This window comes from Pipistrellus kuhlii, unplaced genomic scaffold (genome assembly GCF_014108245.1).
Source record: "Pipistrellus kuhlii isolate mPipKuh1 unplaced genomic scaffold, mPipKuh1.p scaffold_m20_p_1, whole genome shotgun sequence".
Classification (NCBI taxonomy): domain Eukaryota; kingdom Metazoa; phylum Chordata; class Mammalia; order Chiroptera; family Vespertilionidae; genus Pipistrellus; species Pipistrellus kuhlii.
In genome coordinates, this window is record NW_023425404.1 from 12467240 (window position 1) to 12486786 (window position 19547).

Here is a 19547-nt window from a genome sequence, read left to right on the forward strand (position 1 = left end):
TAGCTGAAAATCACTGACTTAAGGTGACTAGAATTTTAATAAAATACATTTATGACAGTACTGGGTCTTCCTGATTTATTTTGTTTTATTTAGATTTGCCTTCCTAAAGATGAGGCAGTAGAAATTTATAGAATGTCCCTTGTTTTATCTCTTATCATAGCTGGCAACTGGTAGTGACATTTAATCCAATCCAACAACTAGAGGCTGGATTAAATAAAAGATCATACTCTCTAAATTCCAAGTGGAATTAAATCACAGACTCCTAAATTTTCCTTACATTTAATGGAAATCACTTTAAAAAAAAAATACTAATCAGGAGGCAGCCCATCAATGATTCTCTCTCATCATTGATCTTTCTCTCCCTCTCTTCCTCTCTGAAGTCAATAAAAAAATATTTTTAAAAATACTAATCAGAATAATGAAAATGGAAGGTATAATTAAATTAGAAGATGTTTCAATATTATAAAAAAAAGAATTGTGTTCTAATTGGAATCAATTTATTTGGCTAGCTACTTGCTACTCAGAAGTTTCTTGTTTCTTATTAGAAAAAACAACTGTACAATTATGTTAATGCTAGTAGCAGCTAAAAGAGTATTTTGTTTTCTTTTCACTCTGATGTAGCCTCATTCTCTGATTCTACATTGTACTAATTATGAATAATGAATTACAAATAAAAAGCTCTTAAAAAGAAAATTTGGCTTTAAAAAAACGTGCCATACTTCCTTATAATGCCTCTGTCCCCCGGCCTGTGGTGACTTAGACTTCCCACCTCTGTCCAAAGCCAAGAGTTAAATGGTCCTTATGTTTTAATTCTTACATAAAAGAGAGTACATATTTTGGCTAGGCTGTGTATTTCAAAAGGCAATTATTAGGTTTTCAATACTAAGAGGCAAAAATATGCATTTGCATTAAGTATATTCCTTCCTTAGTGTAGATAATGTTATAAAAATGTCCACAATCTCATACTAGTATTAATACTCATTTTACTGATACCTGAAATAGTAGAGCTAACCAACTGTAACTTAGCAAAGAAGCTCATGGGGAAAGGTAACAGTTATATGTATTATTTGGTTAGATTACAGACTGCTTACCATGTCAGACTCGTGTGATCCTTTCTGAATATTGCGTATTTCCACTTCATGAGAAGAGTCTGAGATTGGTACTTGCTGGGTGATGAAGGTTTGATCTTGAAGCTGACTTTCACCCCTTAAATAACGACAAAGAGACCTGTCAACAACCAGGCACACATGGAATCTAGCTCAGAACAATAGAACCATTGTGATCAGGCTCACATTCATTGCTTTGTTAAGAGAGACTTTTTGCCCTAGCCAGATGACTCAGTTGTTGGGAGCATCATCCCATACACCAAAAGGTTGTGGATTTGATCCCTGTCAGGGCACAACCTATAATGTGGGTTCAATTCTAAGTCAGGGCAAGTAGAGGAGGCAATTGATTGACACTTTCTCTCACACTGATTCTCCCTTTCTCTCTAGAATCAATTAAAATATCATATCCTGGGGTGAGGATTTTTTTAAAAAGAGAAAGACCTTACCCACATTCCTCTGTTTGTCCACTGTCTGAAACAACATATTCTGGACCTGAAGATCTAGACATCTGACTGGATTTCCTGTGGTGGGTAAAAGTTAACAATGAGGCAGTGTCTCCTTGTGCCCTTATTTCAACTATACACGTGCTAAATTGCCCTAGCTCAGTAGTTGGCAAACCGCAGCTCGAGAGCCACATGCGGCTCTTTGGCTCCTTACGTGTGGCTTTTCCACAAAATAGCATGTGCAGCCATGCACGTACAGTACGATTGAAACTTTGTGGCCCATGCGCAGAAATCGGTTTTCGGCCTGGGCGAGTCTATTTTGAAGAAGTGGCATTGAACACTCAAGGGGCCAAAGAGCCACATGTGGCTCGTGAGCCGCGGCTTGCCGGCCACTGCCCTAGTTGGTTTGACTCAATGGATAGAGCATCTGCCTGTGGACTGAAAGGTTCAGGTTCGATTCTGACCAAGGGCACATGCCTGGGTTGTGGGCTCAATCCCTAGTAGGGGGTGTGCAGGAGGCAGCCGATCAATGATTCTCTCTCATCATTGATGTTTCTCCCTCTCCCTCTCTAAAATCAATAAAATATATTTTTTTAAAGTGCTAAATTAATGTTTCCATTGGATGGGCTTCTCATTTTCAAAAAAATGATCTTTTACACACACACATAGAGGCAATATAATGTTAAGGCAAGTTAGTACAGTCTCTTAAAATTGAGATATGTTGAATTTAAGAAATGGGAAGTGCCCGGGCCGGTTTGGCTCAGTGGCTAGAGCGTCAGGTCCCAGGTTTAATTCCGGTCAAGGGCATCTACCTTGGTTGTGGACACATCCCTAGTAGGGGGTGTGCAGGAGGCAGCTGATCGATGTTTCTTCTTCTCTCATCGATGTTTCTAACTCTCTATCCCTCTCCCTAGCTCTCTGTAAAAAAATCAATAAAATATATATATATATTTTTTAAAAAAACATAAAACATGGCCAGGAAAATTCCCTTCCTACAAAAAGAACCACAGAACACAGTATAAATGGAGAGACACAGTATAAAAATTTCTCTTATACTTTGGCAAGTGTGGTTTAAACACAGGAAGTAAACATGTCACTAAGTCAATATTTTATTATAATTTGAAAGCTTGTTACAAAAAAAGTATAGTAGGGTTTTTTTGCCAGCAGATAAAGACATATCTCACTCCTAAAACTTGCCCTCAACTAGGGCATAAACCCATTCAAAATCTGGCTATCCTCACTCTAGCTGGGTAGTTCAGTTGGTTAGCACATTTTCTTTGTCCCAATATGCCAAGGTTGTGGGTTCAATCCCTGATCAGGGCACGTACAAGAAGCAACAAATGAATGCATAAATAAGTGAAACAACAAATCAATGTTTCTCAAGTCAATTTAAAAAAATATATATTTTATTGATTTTTTACAGAGGAAGAGAAAGGGATAGAGAATTAGAAACATCTATGAGAGAGAAACATCGATCAGCTGCCTCTTGGGGATGTGCCCGCAGCCATGCCCTTGACCAGAATCAAACCTGTGACCTTTCAGTCCGCAGGCCGAACCTCTACCACTGAGCCAAACCAGTTTCAACTCGTCAATTTTTTTTAACCCATTCAAAATCTGGCTATCTTAAATAGTCTAATAATATATTTTCAATATTTTAGATACTACCAGTGCCTAAGTTATAGCCAGAGTTGTTGTTGATGCATTAGAGTACAGTTTATTGATTATAAATACCCCTTTGACTTAGTTCACTCACAAAGAAAAATACTGAACTATTGTGTTCACAATCATATACAATCTATTGTGAATTCCTAATTATTCTACTTGCTTTGGTAGACCTTTTATCACTTAATTCCTCCCTAACTTAGGTTACTCATTTAATCTCATCTTTATCTCAACATTTCACCATTCTATTCCTAAATTCTTTTTCTTTCATCTAACTCTGGCATGAGATTCCAATAGGCTTAGACATGGTTTTATTGTGGCCAGGTTCAAGTTCATTACTTTGGTGTGAAAGATTTCACTCAACTTCCTGTTTCTCCAGTGTTGAAAACAACACAATATGGAACTTGAAGTCTGGAACTTAGGCTATATTCCCTGGGAGAAGTCAACTCACAATAAGACAGACTTTCAGTACCAACAGATTGTCCCTCCACATCTTCAAAAGATTACCAGAGACACAAAGCCATTTCAAAGTCCTTTATCTTCCATTTAGTCAATACTTTATTTTTTTAATTATTTTTTTAAATATATTTTATTGATTTTTCACAGAGAGGAAGAGAGAGGGATAGGAAGTTAGAAACATCGATGAGAGAGAATCACCGATCAGCTGCCTCCTGCACACCCCCCACTGGGGATGTGCCCGCAACCAAGGTACATGCCCTTGCCCGGAATCGAACCCGGGACCTTTCAGTCCGCAGGCCGACGCTCTATCCACTGAGCCAAATCGGTCCCGGCTAGTCAATACTTTAAACTCCTCTCATTTGGTTGTACTCATCTTTGTTCCCCTGTTCATTAATTGTGGTTATTCCTCAATGTTCTAGCCTCAACCCTTTACTTTTCTACCTTCATCCACTTTGCTAAACTCAACAACCAATTTCATTTAATGCGCAAATCTCTCTCCCTAAACTATCATTTGTACTACAAACACTATTTACGCATGCCTTACGTATTTTTTTACTTCAATACTGCCATCATCTCTAATTTGACCCTGAAAATACTACTTTCTGTTTCTTCTGCCTAGAATGGGTTTTCTCCCTTTTTTCTTCCAATTTACTTTTTACTAGTAGAGGTCAGCTCAAGCTTTTACTTCCTCAGAAATATTCCTGACCTCAATTAGGTCAGATTCCCCTAATCAAGGCTCTCATACCACTCCTTTGACCCTATGTCATAGTTATACTTTTGAATATATTTATGTGATGATTTGAATAATGACTTTCTTTCCACATAAACCATGAACTCCTTGGTATTAAGAATGTCTTTTTTTGCTCACCATGACATCCTCAGTAAATAGCAGCCCTAAATATGTATTTGTTAAATGACTCGATAGATGGATTAAATAAAATTTAAATATTTCCCTCACATTGGTCTTTCAGATTTTTCATTTGACTTTAATACCACCATTCTTTTATTTCTTAATATAAAAGCAAACATTTATACTTTGTTGTCTTTATTCCTTTTGTCCTTTTATCCCTAAGCTGTTTCTCCTTCCCATGTCTCAGCTTCCTTTTTTCTGACTGCTCCCACTTTTGCCTAAACCCCTCACCACCACATGAGTAGTGCAGCAGCTTCTGCTGGACCCCACCGCTATTTCTGTCCTCCAAGCCATCGCATTGTCACTGTTAGGTTCCAGTTAGCTCTGAGAACAATAATCTGTGAGCCCTTCCAGTGAAAGTATGAGAGTATGACTTATTGCTCTTTGGATTCCTTTAAGATGGAGAAGAAAAATATGTTACACTGCTCTAGAATCTACACTAGCAAAAGTTCAGGCTTTTCTGCACGGTTTTTAAAAGCTCATCATAATTTAATCTAAAGATTAATCCTTATTTTTAATTACTAATTATTCTCTAGTATTACCACACTTCTTCAAGCTAGGCACTTTTTCCTCAATGTTCCCTAAATACCTGATACCCACTTCTGCCTTGGGCTTTTGCTTATGCTGTCTACTTTGCCCCTTGCCTGATGTGCCCTTCACCCTCTCTCTACTATCCCACTCTCTTACAAGGTACCCCACAGAGCCATACTTCCTGTCTTCCTGACTGAGGCCTTCTTTCCTGACTAGCCCATTGACATATTGTCTGAACTCCAATTGAACCTTTTTGTTCCATCTATTTTTATCCTTGTTATTTTTGGTTTTGTTTGATATCAAAGGAATGTCTCTTCTGTTGAATCCCCAGAGTACCTAACATACTTCCAAGCACATAATACCTCTCTCCCTTCCTCTCAAATCAGTAAGTAGTTGATTAATTTTTCTCACTTTATACTTCATTACCAGGGTTAGAGTCACTGATAAAACATAGTAGAGAGTGAAACAATTCATTAAGAAGAATTATTTTAGCCTGGCTGGTGTGGCTTCGTGGTTGAGCTTCGACCCATGAACCAGGAGATCAAGGTTCAATTACCCATCAAGGTACATGTCTGGGTTGTGGCTTTGATCCCTAGTAAAGGATGTGCAGGAGGCAGCAGATCGATGATTCTCACTCATTGTTGATGTTTTGTTTTGTTTTTTTATCTCTTCCTCTCTCTGAAATAAAATTTTAAAATATATTTTATTGATTTTTTTACAGAGAGAAAGAGAGAGGGATAGAGAGTTAGAAACATCAATGAGAGAATCATCATTGATCAGCTGCCTCTTGCACACCCCCCACTGGAGATGTGCCCGCAACCAAGGTACATGCCCTTGACCGGAATCAAACCTGGGACCTTTCAGTCTGCAGGCTGACGCTCTATCCACTGAACCAAACTAGTTTCGACTAAAATTATTTTTTTTAAATCAATTTAAAAAGAATTATTTTAAATATCTGTAGATTTTTATTTTCCGTTTTAGGTCTTTTCTTTGGTATTAGAGATTCTCTTGATTAATAATCAGCTTAAAAATCATTTAATTATCTTTTTAGACCAATAAAATCTTAACAGCTGTTATGCATCTCTACATTACTGCTCATTTAGCTGTGCAATATTATACCTTCTTAATAAGCATTATCTTAAACATCTAAAATTAATTTCTTTTCTACTCTCTTATTTATCTCTGAGAATTGTATAGCTAAGCAGTATGACCCTTTTATATTTTCTGATCTTTTCCTAATCCTTTCATTCTAAGAATAAGTTCATTATTCCTATATGGTTTCAAGGATTGATGACAACTTGGTATTTTACTACAGAAGGGATTTACCTAGGACCAACACCATTCATTTTTGCAAAGAGCAATCGTAAGACTTTTTCCTTCTGCTCCCAAGTCAATTCTCCAATATCCACATCTCCTTGAATATCTGTCCTGAAGAATATCAAAGGAAAAATATGGTCAAAGTAATCATCTCTTTTTTTGAAAAATACAATATATGTAAATATGAGAAAAGAAAATTTCTAAAATATGTAAATATGAGAAAAGAAAATACCTCTCTCCCTTCCTCTCAAATCAATAAAAAAATATTTTTTAAAAAGAAATAAAACTAAGTGCTCTATATGCAAAAAATGTCTCACATTATACAACATCAATACTCTATCTATATATTAGCCAACCTGGTTCATAGGTTGATGCTCAACCACTGAGCCATAGCATGTTAGTTTTCTTTAAAAGTATAGGTTTTGCCCAACCAGCACGTCTCAGTGGTTGAGCGTCAACCTATGAACCAGGAGGCCACAGTTAAATTTCAGGTCAGAGCAAAATACCCAGGTTTCAGGCTTTATCCTCAGTGTGGAGCATACAGGAGGAAGCTGATCAATTATTCTCATTATTGATGCCTCTCTCCATCCCTCTCTCCCTCCCTCTCTCTCTCTCCCTCCCTCCCTCTCTCTCTCTCTCTTTCTCTCTCTCTCTCTCTCTCTCTCTCTCTCTCTCTCTCTCTCTCTCCCTCCCTCCCTCCCTCCCTCCCTCCCTCCCTCCTTCCTTCTCTCTCTTTCTCCTTCCCTCCTTCCCTCTCCCTTCCTCTCTGAAATCAATAAAAAATATTTTTTTAAAGTTTAGGTTTTACTTTATTATCACCATATACTTCAACTGTCCTTTTCCAACCTGTCTCTTAAGCCTCTTAAAAATCATTTACTTATCTTTTACTTTCCTATTGCCTCTACCTGCCCTGCTGAGGGTTTATAGGGAGAAGAGTGCTCTAACGGATAGAAATGTTAAGGAAGCAATTAATAGGAAACTGAGGTTAAGGTGACAAGTTGCTCAATAGCAGAAATACCATACAGAAGGCAGAATAGGAAGAGTCCAGTTTCCTTAATAACAATGTGTAGAATCAGTTTATATACCTTCCTCTGAAAACTAACATACTACTTAATATATATATGTGTGTGTATATATATAGATATAGATATATATATATACACATATATATATACACAAAATTTTTAAAAATATATATTTTCATTGATTTCAGAGAGGAAGGGAGAGGAAGAGAGAGATTAATTAGAAACATTAATGATGAGAGGGAATCATTGATTGGATGCCTCCTGTACATTGGATCAAGCCCACAATCCAGGTATTTGCCCTTGACCGGAATCAAAACCAAGACCCTTCGGTCCGCAGGCCAATGCTCTATCCACTGAGCCAAACTGGCTGGGGCCATAGACAAAAAATTTTAAAAGAAACTGCCTTATGTTTGATAGGGGCTCAACTTGGTATTAAATAAATTAGAATTGTAGTGTATCTGTTGGTAAAAAAAAAAAAAAAAAAAAAAAAAGAGTGTTATTACACACTTCTGAATATAGAAAGAAGTTTAAAAAATCATACACTATAAGGACATTTTTGAAAAATAGTCTTATCTTTCAGAAGCTATTAACCATGTCCAACCTTTCCAGCAGCTAATTTAAAAAAGCATACAAATTAGCCAGGACCAGTTTGGCTCAATGGATAGAGCATCGGCTTGGGGACTGAAGGAGCCAGGTTCGATTCCGGTAAAGGGCATGTACCTTGGTTGCGGGCATATCCCCAGTAGGGGGTGTGCAAGAGGCAGCTGATTGATGACTCTTTCTCATCGATGTTTCTAACTCTCTGTCTCTCTCTCTTCCTCTCTGTATAAAATCAATAAAATATATTTTAAAAATAAATAAATAAAAATAAATAAAAATAAAAAAGCATACAAATTAATCCACTAAAGAATAATTTCAGGCAGAAAATACATTTGGAAGCACTCTTAGTAAAATGTTAAGTACATAGAGGTCTGGAATCCTTTTAAGTTTCTTGACTTAAGGTCTTTGAAGAATCTAATTTCGTTGGGATATAAAACCTAATTTTAACAATAATCTTTAAAAATGCATCATAACTTAATACGTGGTTTATAGGGGGAAGAGCGCTCCCACAGATAGAAATGCTACGTAAGCAGTTAATCGTAGTATATAGTCTACAACTGTCTCAAGCATTCTGCTGCCTTTATCATAGTAGCAGTACATATCAAGGAAACTTGTGGGGACTTTTGGTTAATACAATGATGGGGGCCCTACTGGGTGTCCTCTGATCCATGGGACAGTTCTGTAAAAGAAAGAATTGTTACAATGAATTGTTATATTGATTTTTTAAATTATATGTTTAGTTAGGTATTATTACCTATGAATTTCATCTCAGAATAGTAAAAGGAACATATATCTATATATATAAAAGCCTAAGTGAATGACCATTTGACCAGTTGCTATGACACACACTGACCACCAGGGGCAGATGCTCAACAGAGGAGCTGCCCCCTGGTGGTCAGTGTGCCCCCATAGCAGGAGTGCCGCTCAACGCTGGCAAGTGCAGTGGCGGTGGCACGAGCCTCTCCCACCTACATGTCAGTGCACTACTGAGCAGCAGGGCCAGGATGAGCAGGAGCTGCCTGCAGCTTTGTGCACTATTACATCCCTCAGGGGACATCAGACTGCCAGTTTTGACTTAATCCCCACAGGCCAGACTGTGAAACCAGTAGTCTGATATCCCTCAAGGGGTCCCAGATTGCAAAAGGACACAGGTCAGGCTGAGGGACCCCACTGGTGCACGAATCTGTGCACTGGGCCTCTATAAAATATTTATGAAAGTATGTTTATAAGAAATGTTTAACCTGAATCTAATTAAACCTCTGTAACTAGTTTATAGAAAACAAAATAAAGGAGCGTGTTAAAAGATGCTGCAATGGGATTCTATGGGAAAAAATAATCTAGTCCCTTTAATAGTTAATCTTATGAAGAAAAGAGGGCACTATTCCCCTGACCAGTTTGGCTCAGTGGATAGAGTGTCAGCTTGCAGACTGAAGGGTGTCAGGTTTGATTCTGGTTGTGGGCACATCCCCAGTAGGGAGTGTGCAGGAGGCTGCTGATTGATGTTTCTCTCTCATCGATGTTTCTGACTCTCTATCCCTCTCCCTTCCTCTCTCTGTAAAAAATCAATAGTGTGTGTGTGCATATATATACACATACATATATACATACATACATACATACATATATATATATAAATTTTTTAAAGAGGACACCACTAAGAATATTAGGCCCCACAAACTATGCCAAGCATAGAGGTTACAAAGATGAGTTGGTTCCTATCCTCAAGTACCTCACTAAGTAATCTACTCAATACTTAGATATTACCAAACTGAATTTTTCAGGGTTCTTATTTCTCTAAAGGGTACAAAAATAGCAGCAAAAAAAATAAAATATTAAAGTATTATTAGTACCATTTACTAGCCTCCATAAGATCCTGATCCACACTATTGGTGCTGTGCTCTCTGCCATCAAACGTTCGAATTTTAGGATATTCTGTTCTTCCTGCATATGCCTCTCGCATTTTTAAATTGAAAGCAGCTTGTGCCACCTGCTTATATTGTATCCTGTTAAATGCAATCTGCTGCTTCACTTGGTTTAGAGCATCCAAAAAGAACCTTTCCACTTCTGTTCTCTCATCTAGTATGTTCTTGGCCAATTTCTTCACTCTATTCATTTCCTTGTCCTTCTTTTGAAGAAGGTTCTGCAGCTTGAAAATTTCAATCTGATCACCTTGGTTATTTACCATTGCCTGTTGCTTCAGTTTTAGAACTTCAGTCTCAAACTCTCTAGTCAGACATTTCAGGGCATTCTCCAAGGTTAACACCTTCCTCTGAAGACTTTTGATTTGTGATCTCTGCTGGGTAAATTGCATAACCTTTTCCTTAACCAACAGATTGTCGATTTCCTAAAAACAGAAAGAGGTGAGAGATTTCTTTTTTCTTTTGTCAATTTCAGAACTTAAAAGCTCCTCTCTAATTTCCATTACTTTGTGAGATTTGAGTATGATGCCAAAAAATGCCGATTCCCCCCCACCCCCGGGAAGGCAGTAAGCTCAGTTGAAAATTCTCTGTCTCCCCTGGGGTTCAGCATAGCGATGTAGGTTCTGATCAATGAGATGCAAGTATAATAGAAATGTGTATAGGACTTTCAGAAAGACCACTAAAGGGAGGGACATATACTTTTCCTTCTTGTCCTTCTTCCTTCCTGCTCTTTTAGTAATGGTTAGAGATTCAGCAGCTGCTGCGGGCCATGAGGTGACTTTGAGGATGTAAGCCACATGCTGCAGAGCAGTTAAGGAACCTGGACTCTGTTGGCTTTCCAGCTCCGACTTCCTTTAGGTGAGAGAATAAACCCTTATGTGATGACTAGAGGCCTGGTGCACGAAATTTGTGCTGGGAGGAGGGGGAGGAGAGCATCCCTCAGCCTGACCTGACCTGCACACTCTCCAATCCAGGAGCCTTCAGGGAACGTCCTACTGACAGCTTAGGCCCACTCCCCATGGTTCTCTGCTCTCTGTGGGGCCTGCCTGCTCCACACCATGGAAATGGGCAAGCAGGCCCTCCTGAGTGCTGTCTGTGAGCTGCACTTGCCTGCTCATGGGTTGCCCTGGTGATGGCCAAGCAGGCCCTGCTGTCTGCTGTCAAGCTGTGCAGCCGCCCTCACCTCCCAGGGCCAGTGATGATCCTGGGAGCCTGCGGGCATGGCTTGGCGCCACAGCCCTCACCTCCACAGGTGGTAATGGTCCCGGGAGCTGTGGGCTTGCTGCCTGTGTATGCAAATTTACCCACCATCTTTGTTTGGCTTAATTTGCATAGTCCTGATTGGTTTGTGGGCATTGTGGAGATATGGTCAATTTGCATCTTTCTCTTTTATTAGTGTAGATGCCACTGTTGTCAGGGCTGTTACAGCTGAACCTGTTCCTAAGTGAATCAGAGACTAACTCTAAGCAAAGCAAAATGAGTATTCTCAATTAGTAGATAATAGGAGTTGTATTTAGGTTTCTGATATATTCTTTATAATGCCAAGTCTAATGCTTCTTAGTCATTCAGTAATTAATCTTTTGAAATAAGAAAGGTATGTCAGTCAGAAGAAAAATGATCTCTTTGTCCTTATGTATCTTTATTAGAGGTCCGATGCATGGAAATTAGTGCATGGTAGGGGGGTCCCCTCAGCCCAGCCTGCACCTTCTCTAATCCAGGACCCCTTGGGGGATGTCTGACTGCTGTTTGAGATCTGGCCTAAACTAGCAGTCAGACATCCCTCCCAAAATCCTGGACAGCTGGCTCCTAATGGGCCACCTGCCTGCCTGCCTGGTCGACCCTAACTGCCCTCCTCTGGTGGCTTAGTTGCCCCTCACTGGCCCCCCCTGCCAGCCTAATCACCTCCAAGTGTCCCCCATGCCTGCATGGTTGCCCCCAACTCCCCCCGCTTGCCTGGTTGCCTCTTACTGCCCCCTGCTGGTCTGGTTGACCCCATCACCCCCCCCCCCTTGCAGCCTAGTTGCCCCACACAGCCTGCTTGTTCATTTGTTTGGTCATCCCTCACTAACCCCCTGTTGGCCTGATTGTAGGCAGCCATCTTGTGATGGCATGATTAAATAGGAGCATTATGCTCAATGCTTAGTATTTACCAAGTTAATCTAAACAAAAAAACAAAAAACAACGATAAGCCCCTCCAGTGTGCCTCAGTGGTTGAGCTTGATTCATGAACCAGGAGGTCATAGTTCAATTCCCAGTCAGGCACATGCCTGGGTTTCGGTCTAGATCGCCAGTAGGGGGCATGCAGGAGGCAGCTAATCAATGATTCTCATCATTGATATTTCTATTCCCCTCTCCCTCTACCTTCCTCTCTTTGAAATCAGTAAGAACAGCCAAGACTGGTTTGGCTCAATGGATAGAGCGTCGGCTTGGGGACTGAAGGGTCCCGGGTTCGATTCCGGTCAAGGGCATGTACGTTGGTTGCAGGCATATCCCCAGTAGAGGGTGTGCAAGAGGCAGCTGATTGATGACTCTCTCTCATCGATGTTTCTAACTCTCTATCTCTCTCCCTTCCTCTCTGTACAAAATCAATAAAATATATATTAAAAAAAAAAGAAATCAGTAAGAACATATTTTTTTAAGAGATAGGAAGCAAAGTCTAAAAGAGAATGGGAACCTTTTGATATAAAAGGGAAGTTTTAGACTCTAGCAACTGCTTAGATTTTTTTTGTAGAGTATCAGCTTCCTTCAGGTGGTAGTCAAGAGCATTCTGGAGATAAACATTCTCTTTAAAAACAGCTCTTCCAGCACTGTTCAGTTGCCTGAAATAGAGAGACACAAGATTTCAAAACAGAGGTCTAAGTTTCAGATATTACCAAACTAAGACAATTACTTCTTTATTTCCTCACCCCCAAAATTAATTATAAGGACAACCCTGCCAGATTGCTATTATTAACCCCATTAAAAATATATATTTTTTATTGATTTCAGAGAAAAAGGGAGAGGGAGAAAGAGATAGAAACATCAATGATGAGAGAGAATCATTGATTGGCTGCCTCCTGCACGCCCCCTACTGGGAACCAAGCCCGCAAAGCAGGCATGTGCCCTTGACCGGATCTAACCAGGGACTCTTAGTCTGCTGGCCGACACTATCCACTGGGCCAAACTGACTAGGGCATTAACCCATTTTTTAGATAAAGAAATTTAATTTCAAAAAATTAAGGAATCTACCTACAGTCAATTGGTATATGTGTTGAGAGCAGTTTAATTCCAAAGCCCAGGTTCTTACCTGCATACCATGCTGCTACAAAAAGGGTGGAGTGGAATAGGGTGGAAACACAAAGTTCTCTTTATGGAAACAGTGAGGGAATATAAGCCAGAAAATTCGAAGAAAGCAAACCAGGAGAGAAGTGGGAAGACAACATGATAAGAACAAAACAGACCTGAAAAAAGAGAGGCTATTAAAAAGGGGAAAATGGCCGAAGCCGGTTTGGCTCAGTGGTAGAGCGTCAGTCTGCGGACTGAAAGATCCCGGGTTTGATTCCGGTTAAGGGCATGTATTATACATTGGTTGCAGGCACATCACCGGTAGGGGGTGTGCAGGAAGCAGCTGGTGGATGTTTCTCTCTCATCGACGTTTCTAGCTCTTTATCTCTCTCCCTTCCTCTCTGTAAAAAATCAATAAAATATATTTTTAAAAAAAGGGGGGGGGGAGGGGAATGGCAGCAGTCTCTTACACAACCGCTTCATGATGGGCTCTCTCTGCCAACATTATTATCTTCTTTTCAGCTTCCATTTCTAGTCGGTGCTAAAAAAGAAAATAGTCTGTTTTAATACAGTTATACTTCTAACAACAAATTAACACATCAAAAAGTTAAGTATTTTATAATGTCAAAAATCTCCTGTCCACATGACCTGATGTGAACTTCACCTATTGATAGAGGAGTCAGAAAAATAGTGTGAACACAGAAACCTTAGGGTACCTCCCCATCTCCTCATTAAAGAGACAACATGATAGATAAATAGGGAAAAAAAATCAACATTAGTATGGCAAAGCAGAGCTGAGAGAAATTTCTGCTAAATACAACAAGGAGAGTCAGTATCTATGAGATTGATGAGAGTCATTATTCATTCATTCAACAAATTCCTATGGAGCAATAATAGTGCACCAGGTTTTTTAAACACTGGAGATTTTAAACACTGTGAACAAAACAGATGGGGTCTTTGCTCTCATGGAGAATATATCCTATTATTGGACCCAAACAATAATAATAATTAAAATGTATATCATGTGTACCAGAGTGGCCTCTCCAATCCCACCTCCCCTATATAATGAGGTTCATGTAGCTTTAGTTCCTCCAAGGAAACACCAAACTAAGGGGGATACGTCTGAAAGCATTGGTAAAATGACAATCTCACTTGAGGGTTTCAAGAATCTCTAACTGGGAAGGGAAAAAAGACTAGACAGTGAGATATCTAAAAATAGGCTTTGTTTTCCCTATTTTTTTTTTTTTATTCTACTGTGATTTGATTAAAAAACAAAACAAAAACTAACAAGGTACCAAATGGAAGGTTGATATCTCAGAGTGCATGTAAATACATTTATGTTGTTCTGGTAAATGAAAGAATTTTAAAATTAACCTTAATATGTCATACCTTTTCTTTAAAAAACCTGGTTTCCAATTTTCTAAGAGTCTCTTGATGTTTTCGCTCTGAGTTCCTCAAATTCTCCTTCAGCTAAATTAAAATAGCAAAACAAAAAGACAGCAAAAACAAAAAACCCTGGTCAATAGGAAATGAAATTGGGGTTGATTGGGGCATATTCCTAGGAAATTCTGTTACATTTTCTGTTACATTTTACCTCTTAATCCTGAACACACACAGAAAAACTCCAAGTCTTTGCTGTGATTACCACATTTCCCCCAATCTTCTCTAGATTTACAGGATCAGTATTGAGTTCCTAAAAATCTTTCATAAATAACAGTTCTCAAAACATTCAGACAAGGTATCCTCATAATCATATTTTTAAATATCTTTCATTTTAACCATGTGGATACCCAGAATCATATTTTAAAACTGGAAGAGACCTGAGGAGTCAGATTATATAACCTCTCAATTAATATGAAAATCCATCCTATGAGAAGAACATTTAGAAACAGAATATCCTAATTCAAATCTCATTAATTCACTAAGCTGACCTTTAATAGTTCTTATTTTTAGAAAATTTTCCTTAGTATTAATCTTAAAAATAATCTCCCTATGATTCCCACAGATGAATCATGCTGTCCTCTAAAACTATCTTATATAATAAAAGCCTAGCCCTAACCGGTTTGGCTCAGTAAATAGTACTTCGGCCTTTCGGAGCCAAACCGGTTAGGGCTAGGCTTTTATTCCGGTCAAAGTCATGTACCTTGTTTTTGGGCACATCCCCAATAAGGGGTATGCAGGAGGTTTGATTCTAGTCAAGGGCATGTACCTTGGTTTTAGGCATATCCCAATAAGGGGTGTGCAGGAGGCAGCTGGTTGATGTTTCTCTCTCATCAATATTTCTAAGTCTCTATCCTTCTCCCTTCTCTATAAAAAAATCAATAGAATATATTAAACAAAAAAAGAAGTAAAAGAAAAAGCCTAATATGCTAAGTGTCCAGTCATCCATTCAACTATCAAAGCATAATATGCTTTGATATCACTCAACTGCTTGCTATGACATGCACTGACCATCAGGGGGCAGATGCTCTGACCAGTAGGTTAGCTTGCTGCTGGGGTCCAGCCAAGTGGGACTGAGCAAGACAGACTGGACATGTGCTGGATCCCTCCTATGGTCCCTCTCCAGCTGGCCAACCTTTGACATTCCTCTCCAGCCCCGATCCTGCACCAGTGGAGTCCCTTGGCCTGGCCTGTGCCCTTTCACAATCTGGGACCCCTCAGGGGATGTCAGAGAGCCGGTCTCCACCTGATCCTGCAGGCCAGGCCAAGGGACCCCACTGGTGCTCGAATTTGTGCACCGAGCCTCTAGTATATAATAAAAAGGACATAAAATTTTAAAATATATATATTTTTATTGATTTCAGAGAGGAAGGGAGAGAGAAATAGAAACATCAGTGATGAGAGAGAATCATTGATTGGCTTCCTCCTGCACACCCCACTCTGGGGACTGAACCCGTAACCCAGGCATGTGCCCTGACCCTGACCTCCTGGTTCATAGGTCAATGCTCAACCACTGAGCCATGCCAGCTAGACAAAAATGACATAAAATTCTTCTAAAGTAGAGCTAATTTAAAGCTATGGTCTCACCTGGCCAGTGTGGCTCAATGGTTGAGCACTGACCTATGGACCATATATAAGGGTTCCACTCAGGTGAGGTCATATGACCAGATTGCTGCTGAATCCCAGTAGGAGGCAGCTTATCAATGATTCTCTCATCACTGGTTTCTTTCCCTCTCCCTCTCTGAAATCAATTAAAAAAAATTTTAATTAGAAAAAAGTAAAAATGTCCAAAACAAGGAACCAATTAATAAATCATGATACATTTACTCAATAGGATTTCGTGTTAACAATTTGTACATCATGACCTCATTTTTAAAAATATATATTTTATTGATTTTGTACAGAGAGGAAGGGAGAGAGATAGAGAGTTAGAAACATCGATGAGAGAGAGTCATCGATCAGTTGCCTCCTGCACACCCCCCACTGGGGATCTGCCCGCAACCAAGGTACATGCCCTTGACCGGAATCGAACCCAGGACCCTTCAGTCCCCAAGTCGACGCTCTATCCATTGAGCCAAACCGGTCCCGGCAAAACCTCATTTTTTAAAAAATATTTTAAAAATATATTTCTTGCATTGTTGGCTTGGTGGTAATAAACTCCATTAGCCTATGTAATATGTTTATATATATATATAAATATGTTTCTACATAGCATTTTAATAAAAAATATTCAATGGCTATACCTATGTGTTTGTGTGTGTGGCGGGGAGAGGACTTTTTTTAATCAGTTAAATTTGCTGAAAATGGTTATCATTTTGTCAAAAACAAAGACAAAACAATTTATGAAAAAAATAACTGTAACCTACTAATGTATGCTTCTTCTAATCAGGTGGATAGAAATATTTTTTCTTTAAAATATATGTTTTGACTACCTTTTAATAATCTAAATATAACTAGCCTCTTTTAAATTTATGCAGTGAATTTTATTACCAAGTATAAGTCTTCCTCGCCCAACAGCCCTCTTTGAAGAGATATGAAATCTATTTGTCCCCTAGGTGGCAACGTTGTTCTTAAAAAAAAAAAATCACAGTGTAGCTCACTAGATTATGAACTAGTTCCTCATTCACTTTGATTCAGAATGTATACCTCCACATAGGAATATATTTTGAGAGTTCCTGAAAAGTTAAGGAACTTAATTTGATTCAATATGCATCCTTTTCATATAAAACAGAACTTAATATTCCTTCTAATTTTTTTTTCAGCTTTATTGAGGCATAAAGAACAAGTAAAATTGTAAGGTATTTCAAGTATACATAGTGATGATTTGATATATGTATACATTGTGAAAGCATTCCTCCCATCTAATTAAAAGAAAGGTTGATATCCCTCCAATTATTATTATTATTATTATTATTATTATTATTATTTTGAGAGAGAAAGGGAGAGGGAGAGAGAGATAGAAACATTAATGATGAGAGAATCATTGACTGGCTGCCTACTGCACGCCCCACACTGGGGATCGAGCCCACAACCTGAGCATACGACCTAACGGGGAATTGAACCATGACCTCCTGGTTCACAGGTTGATGCTCAACCACTGAACCATACAACCAGGTTCCCACCAATTACATTTTTAATGAAAAGACCCACTCAGCATTTATCAAATATTTGAGCTAGTAAATTATTGTTTATCTTGTATTTTTGATGAATACAAAGGACAACACTGTACTTTGAAGAATTTACAGTCCAGTAGGGAAGATAAAACAAATGATAACTGTAATATCAAGATAGGATAGACTAAGTGGTATTAAAAAAGATACAAAATGCTATGGAGACACTTTTTTTTTCAGTAATAACCTATTTTTTCAGAGAGCTACACACCACTGTTAATATAATTCTCATTATGTCATATACACTATTTTAAAGACTTTCCATATATGAACTCAGTCCTTAAAACAACACTATAAGCCAAAACCAGTTTGGCTCATGGATAGAGCATCAGTCCCAGGTTCAATTCCGGTCAAGGGCATGTGTATTGGTTGCAGGCACATCCCCGGTGGCGGGTGTGCAGGAGGCAACTGATTGATGTTTCTCTCTCCTTGATGTTTCTTGTTCTCTGTCCCTCTCCCTTCCTCTCTGTGAAAAATCAATAAAATATATATATTTTTAAAAAAACAACACAACACTATAAGATTCTTATTCTCCTCATTTTACAGATGAGGAAACCAGGGTATGGAGAGGTTGAGTAGCTTGCCCCAAGTCACAAAGCAGACTTCAGCTACTTGTGCCTAGCACTCATCTGTGACATTTGTTATGTTATGATCAATACAATAAAACTATATTCTGAGGTGAGGGGCTGGAAAGTAAGAGAAAGAGCATAGCAAGGTCAGAGGAATTTTCTAAAAGTACTGTTTTCCACATCCCACCCACACCTTCCCAGACAGCCTTCTAAAATTTTCTAAAATTATCATTCATCTGTGTGAGCATATTTTCCTTTAGGACTTTTCCCATACTGTTTTCAAAGAACTGTAGTTTGTTTCTTATTGAAGTTACTCTAACGGTTTGACTGCTGATAAATGTGGGAGAATATGCTGGCTCAGATTTGGTACATTTACAAAGGAATCAGTGCTTAGAAAAAGAAAAGTCTAAACATCAAGACCTTTTGCATCCAGCCCTAAACTGACCTCTTATACTTTTATTGTAAAAAAAAATTTAAAAATCCCTTTACCATCTCACATGAGTGAATGTCAGTGAAGGATTCTGCAGACATAATAGTTAATTCTAACTTCCTTTTAAAAGAAAGAAAGAAACTTACATCTTCTAATTCTTTCTCCACTTGGATTTTTCGTTTTTGGAATTGTTTTATTGTTTTTAGCTCTGTCTGAATCATGCTAATTTCTTTGGCTTTCTGATAGAACTGTCCCTCCAGCTCATTTATTTGCACATTATACTTTTGTTCCTGTATATAAAAACAAAGAAAAACAGGTAAATGAGTTAGGAAAAATAACAGATATCCTGTAGAATCATGTCCCATTTGAAGCCTTAAGCCATTTGTCTACCCTCTTTGGTGAAATGTTCCCTTTTTATTTTTGCATAAAGTTAAAAAAAAAAAAAGTAATCTGTTAGAAAGATAAATAATGTTCCTGACCCTAAATTAAAACTAATAAATTAAGAGACAAAGAGAGGGCTGATATCTCCAGTAAAGAAAGCAGAGAGCCCTGTCCGGTTTGGCTCAGTGAACAGAGTGTCAGCATGTGGACAGAAGGATCCCGAGTTCGATTCTGTTCAAGGGCACATGCCTGGATTGCGGGCTCAATCCTCAGCAGGCGGCGTGGAGGTGGCAACCAATCAGTTATCCTCTCTCATCATTG

General features: G+C 38.7%; 1 protein-coding gene across 4 annotated transcripts in view; it reads right to left on the reverse strand.

Moving 5' to 3' along the window:
• The window catches only part of BBOF1 (basal body orientation factor 1), a 37404-nt gene that overhangs the window by 5652 nt on the left and 12205 nt on the right, over positions 1 to 19547 (reverse strand). For 2 of the 4 annotated variants that reach the window (XM_045578688.1, XM_045578695.1), the window contains 8 exons: positions 18992 to 19135; positions 14626 to 14706; positions 13707 to 13777; positions 12647 to 12791; positions 9904 to 10397; positions 6438 to 6539; positions 1553 to 1627; positions 869 to 1206 (listed from right to left, as the gene is read on the reverse strand). In XM_045578688.1, coding sequence (XP_045434644.1) covers positions 1077 to 1206; positions 1553 to 1627; positions 6438 to 6539; positions 9904 to 10397; positions 12647 to 12791; positions 13707 to 13777; positions 14626 to 14706; positions 18992 to 19135 — 1242 coding nt within the window. In that variant the 3' untranslated portion in view covers positions 869 to 1076. Of the gene's footprint in view, positions 1 to 868; positions 1207 to 1552; positions 1628 to 6437; positions 6540 to 9903; positions 10398 to 12646; positions 12792 to 13706; positions 13778 to 14625; positions 14707 to 18991; positions 19136 to 19547 lie in introns of those variants that run through there. The other 2 variants (XM_036431558.2, XM_045578697.1) reach the window with 2 other exon arrangements.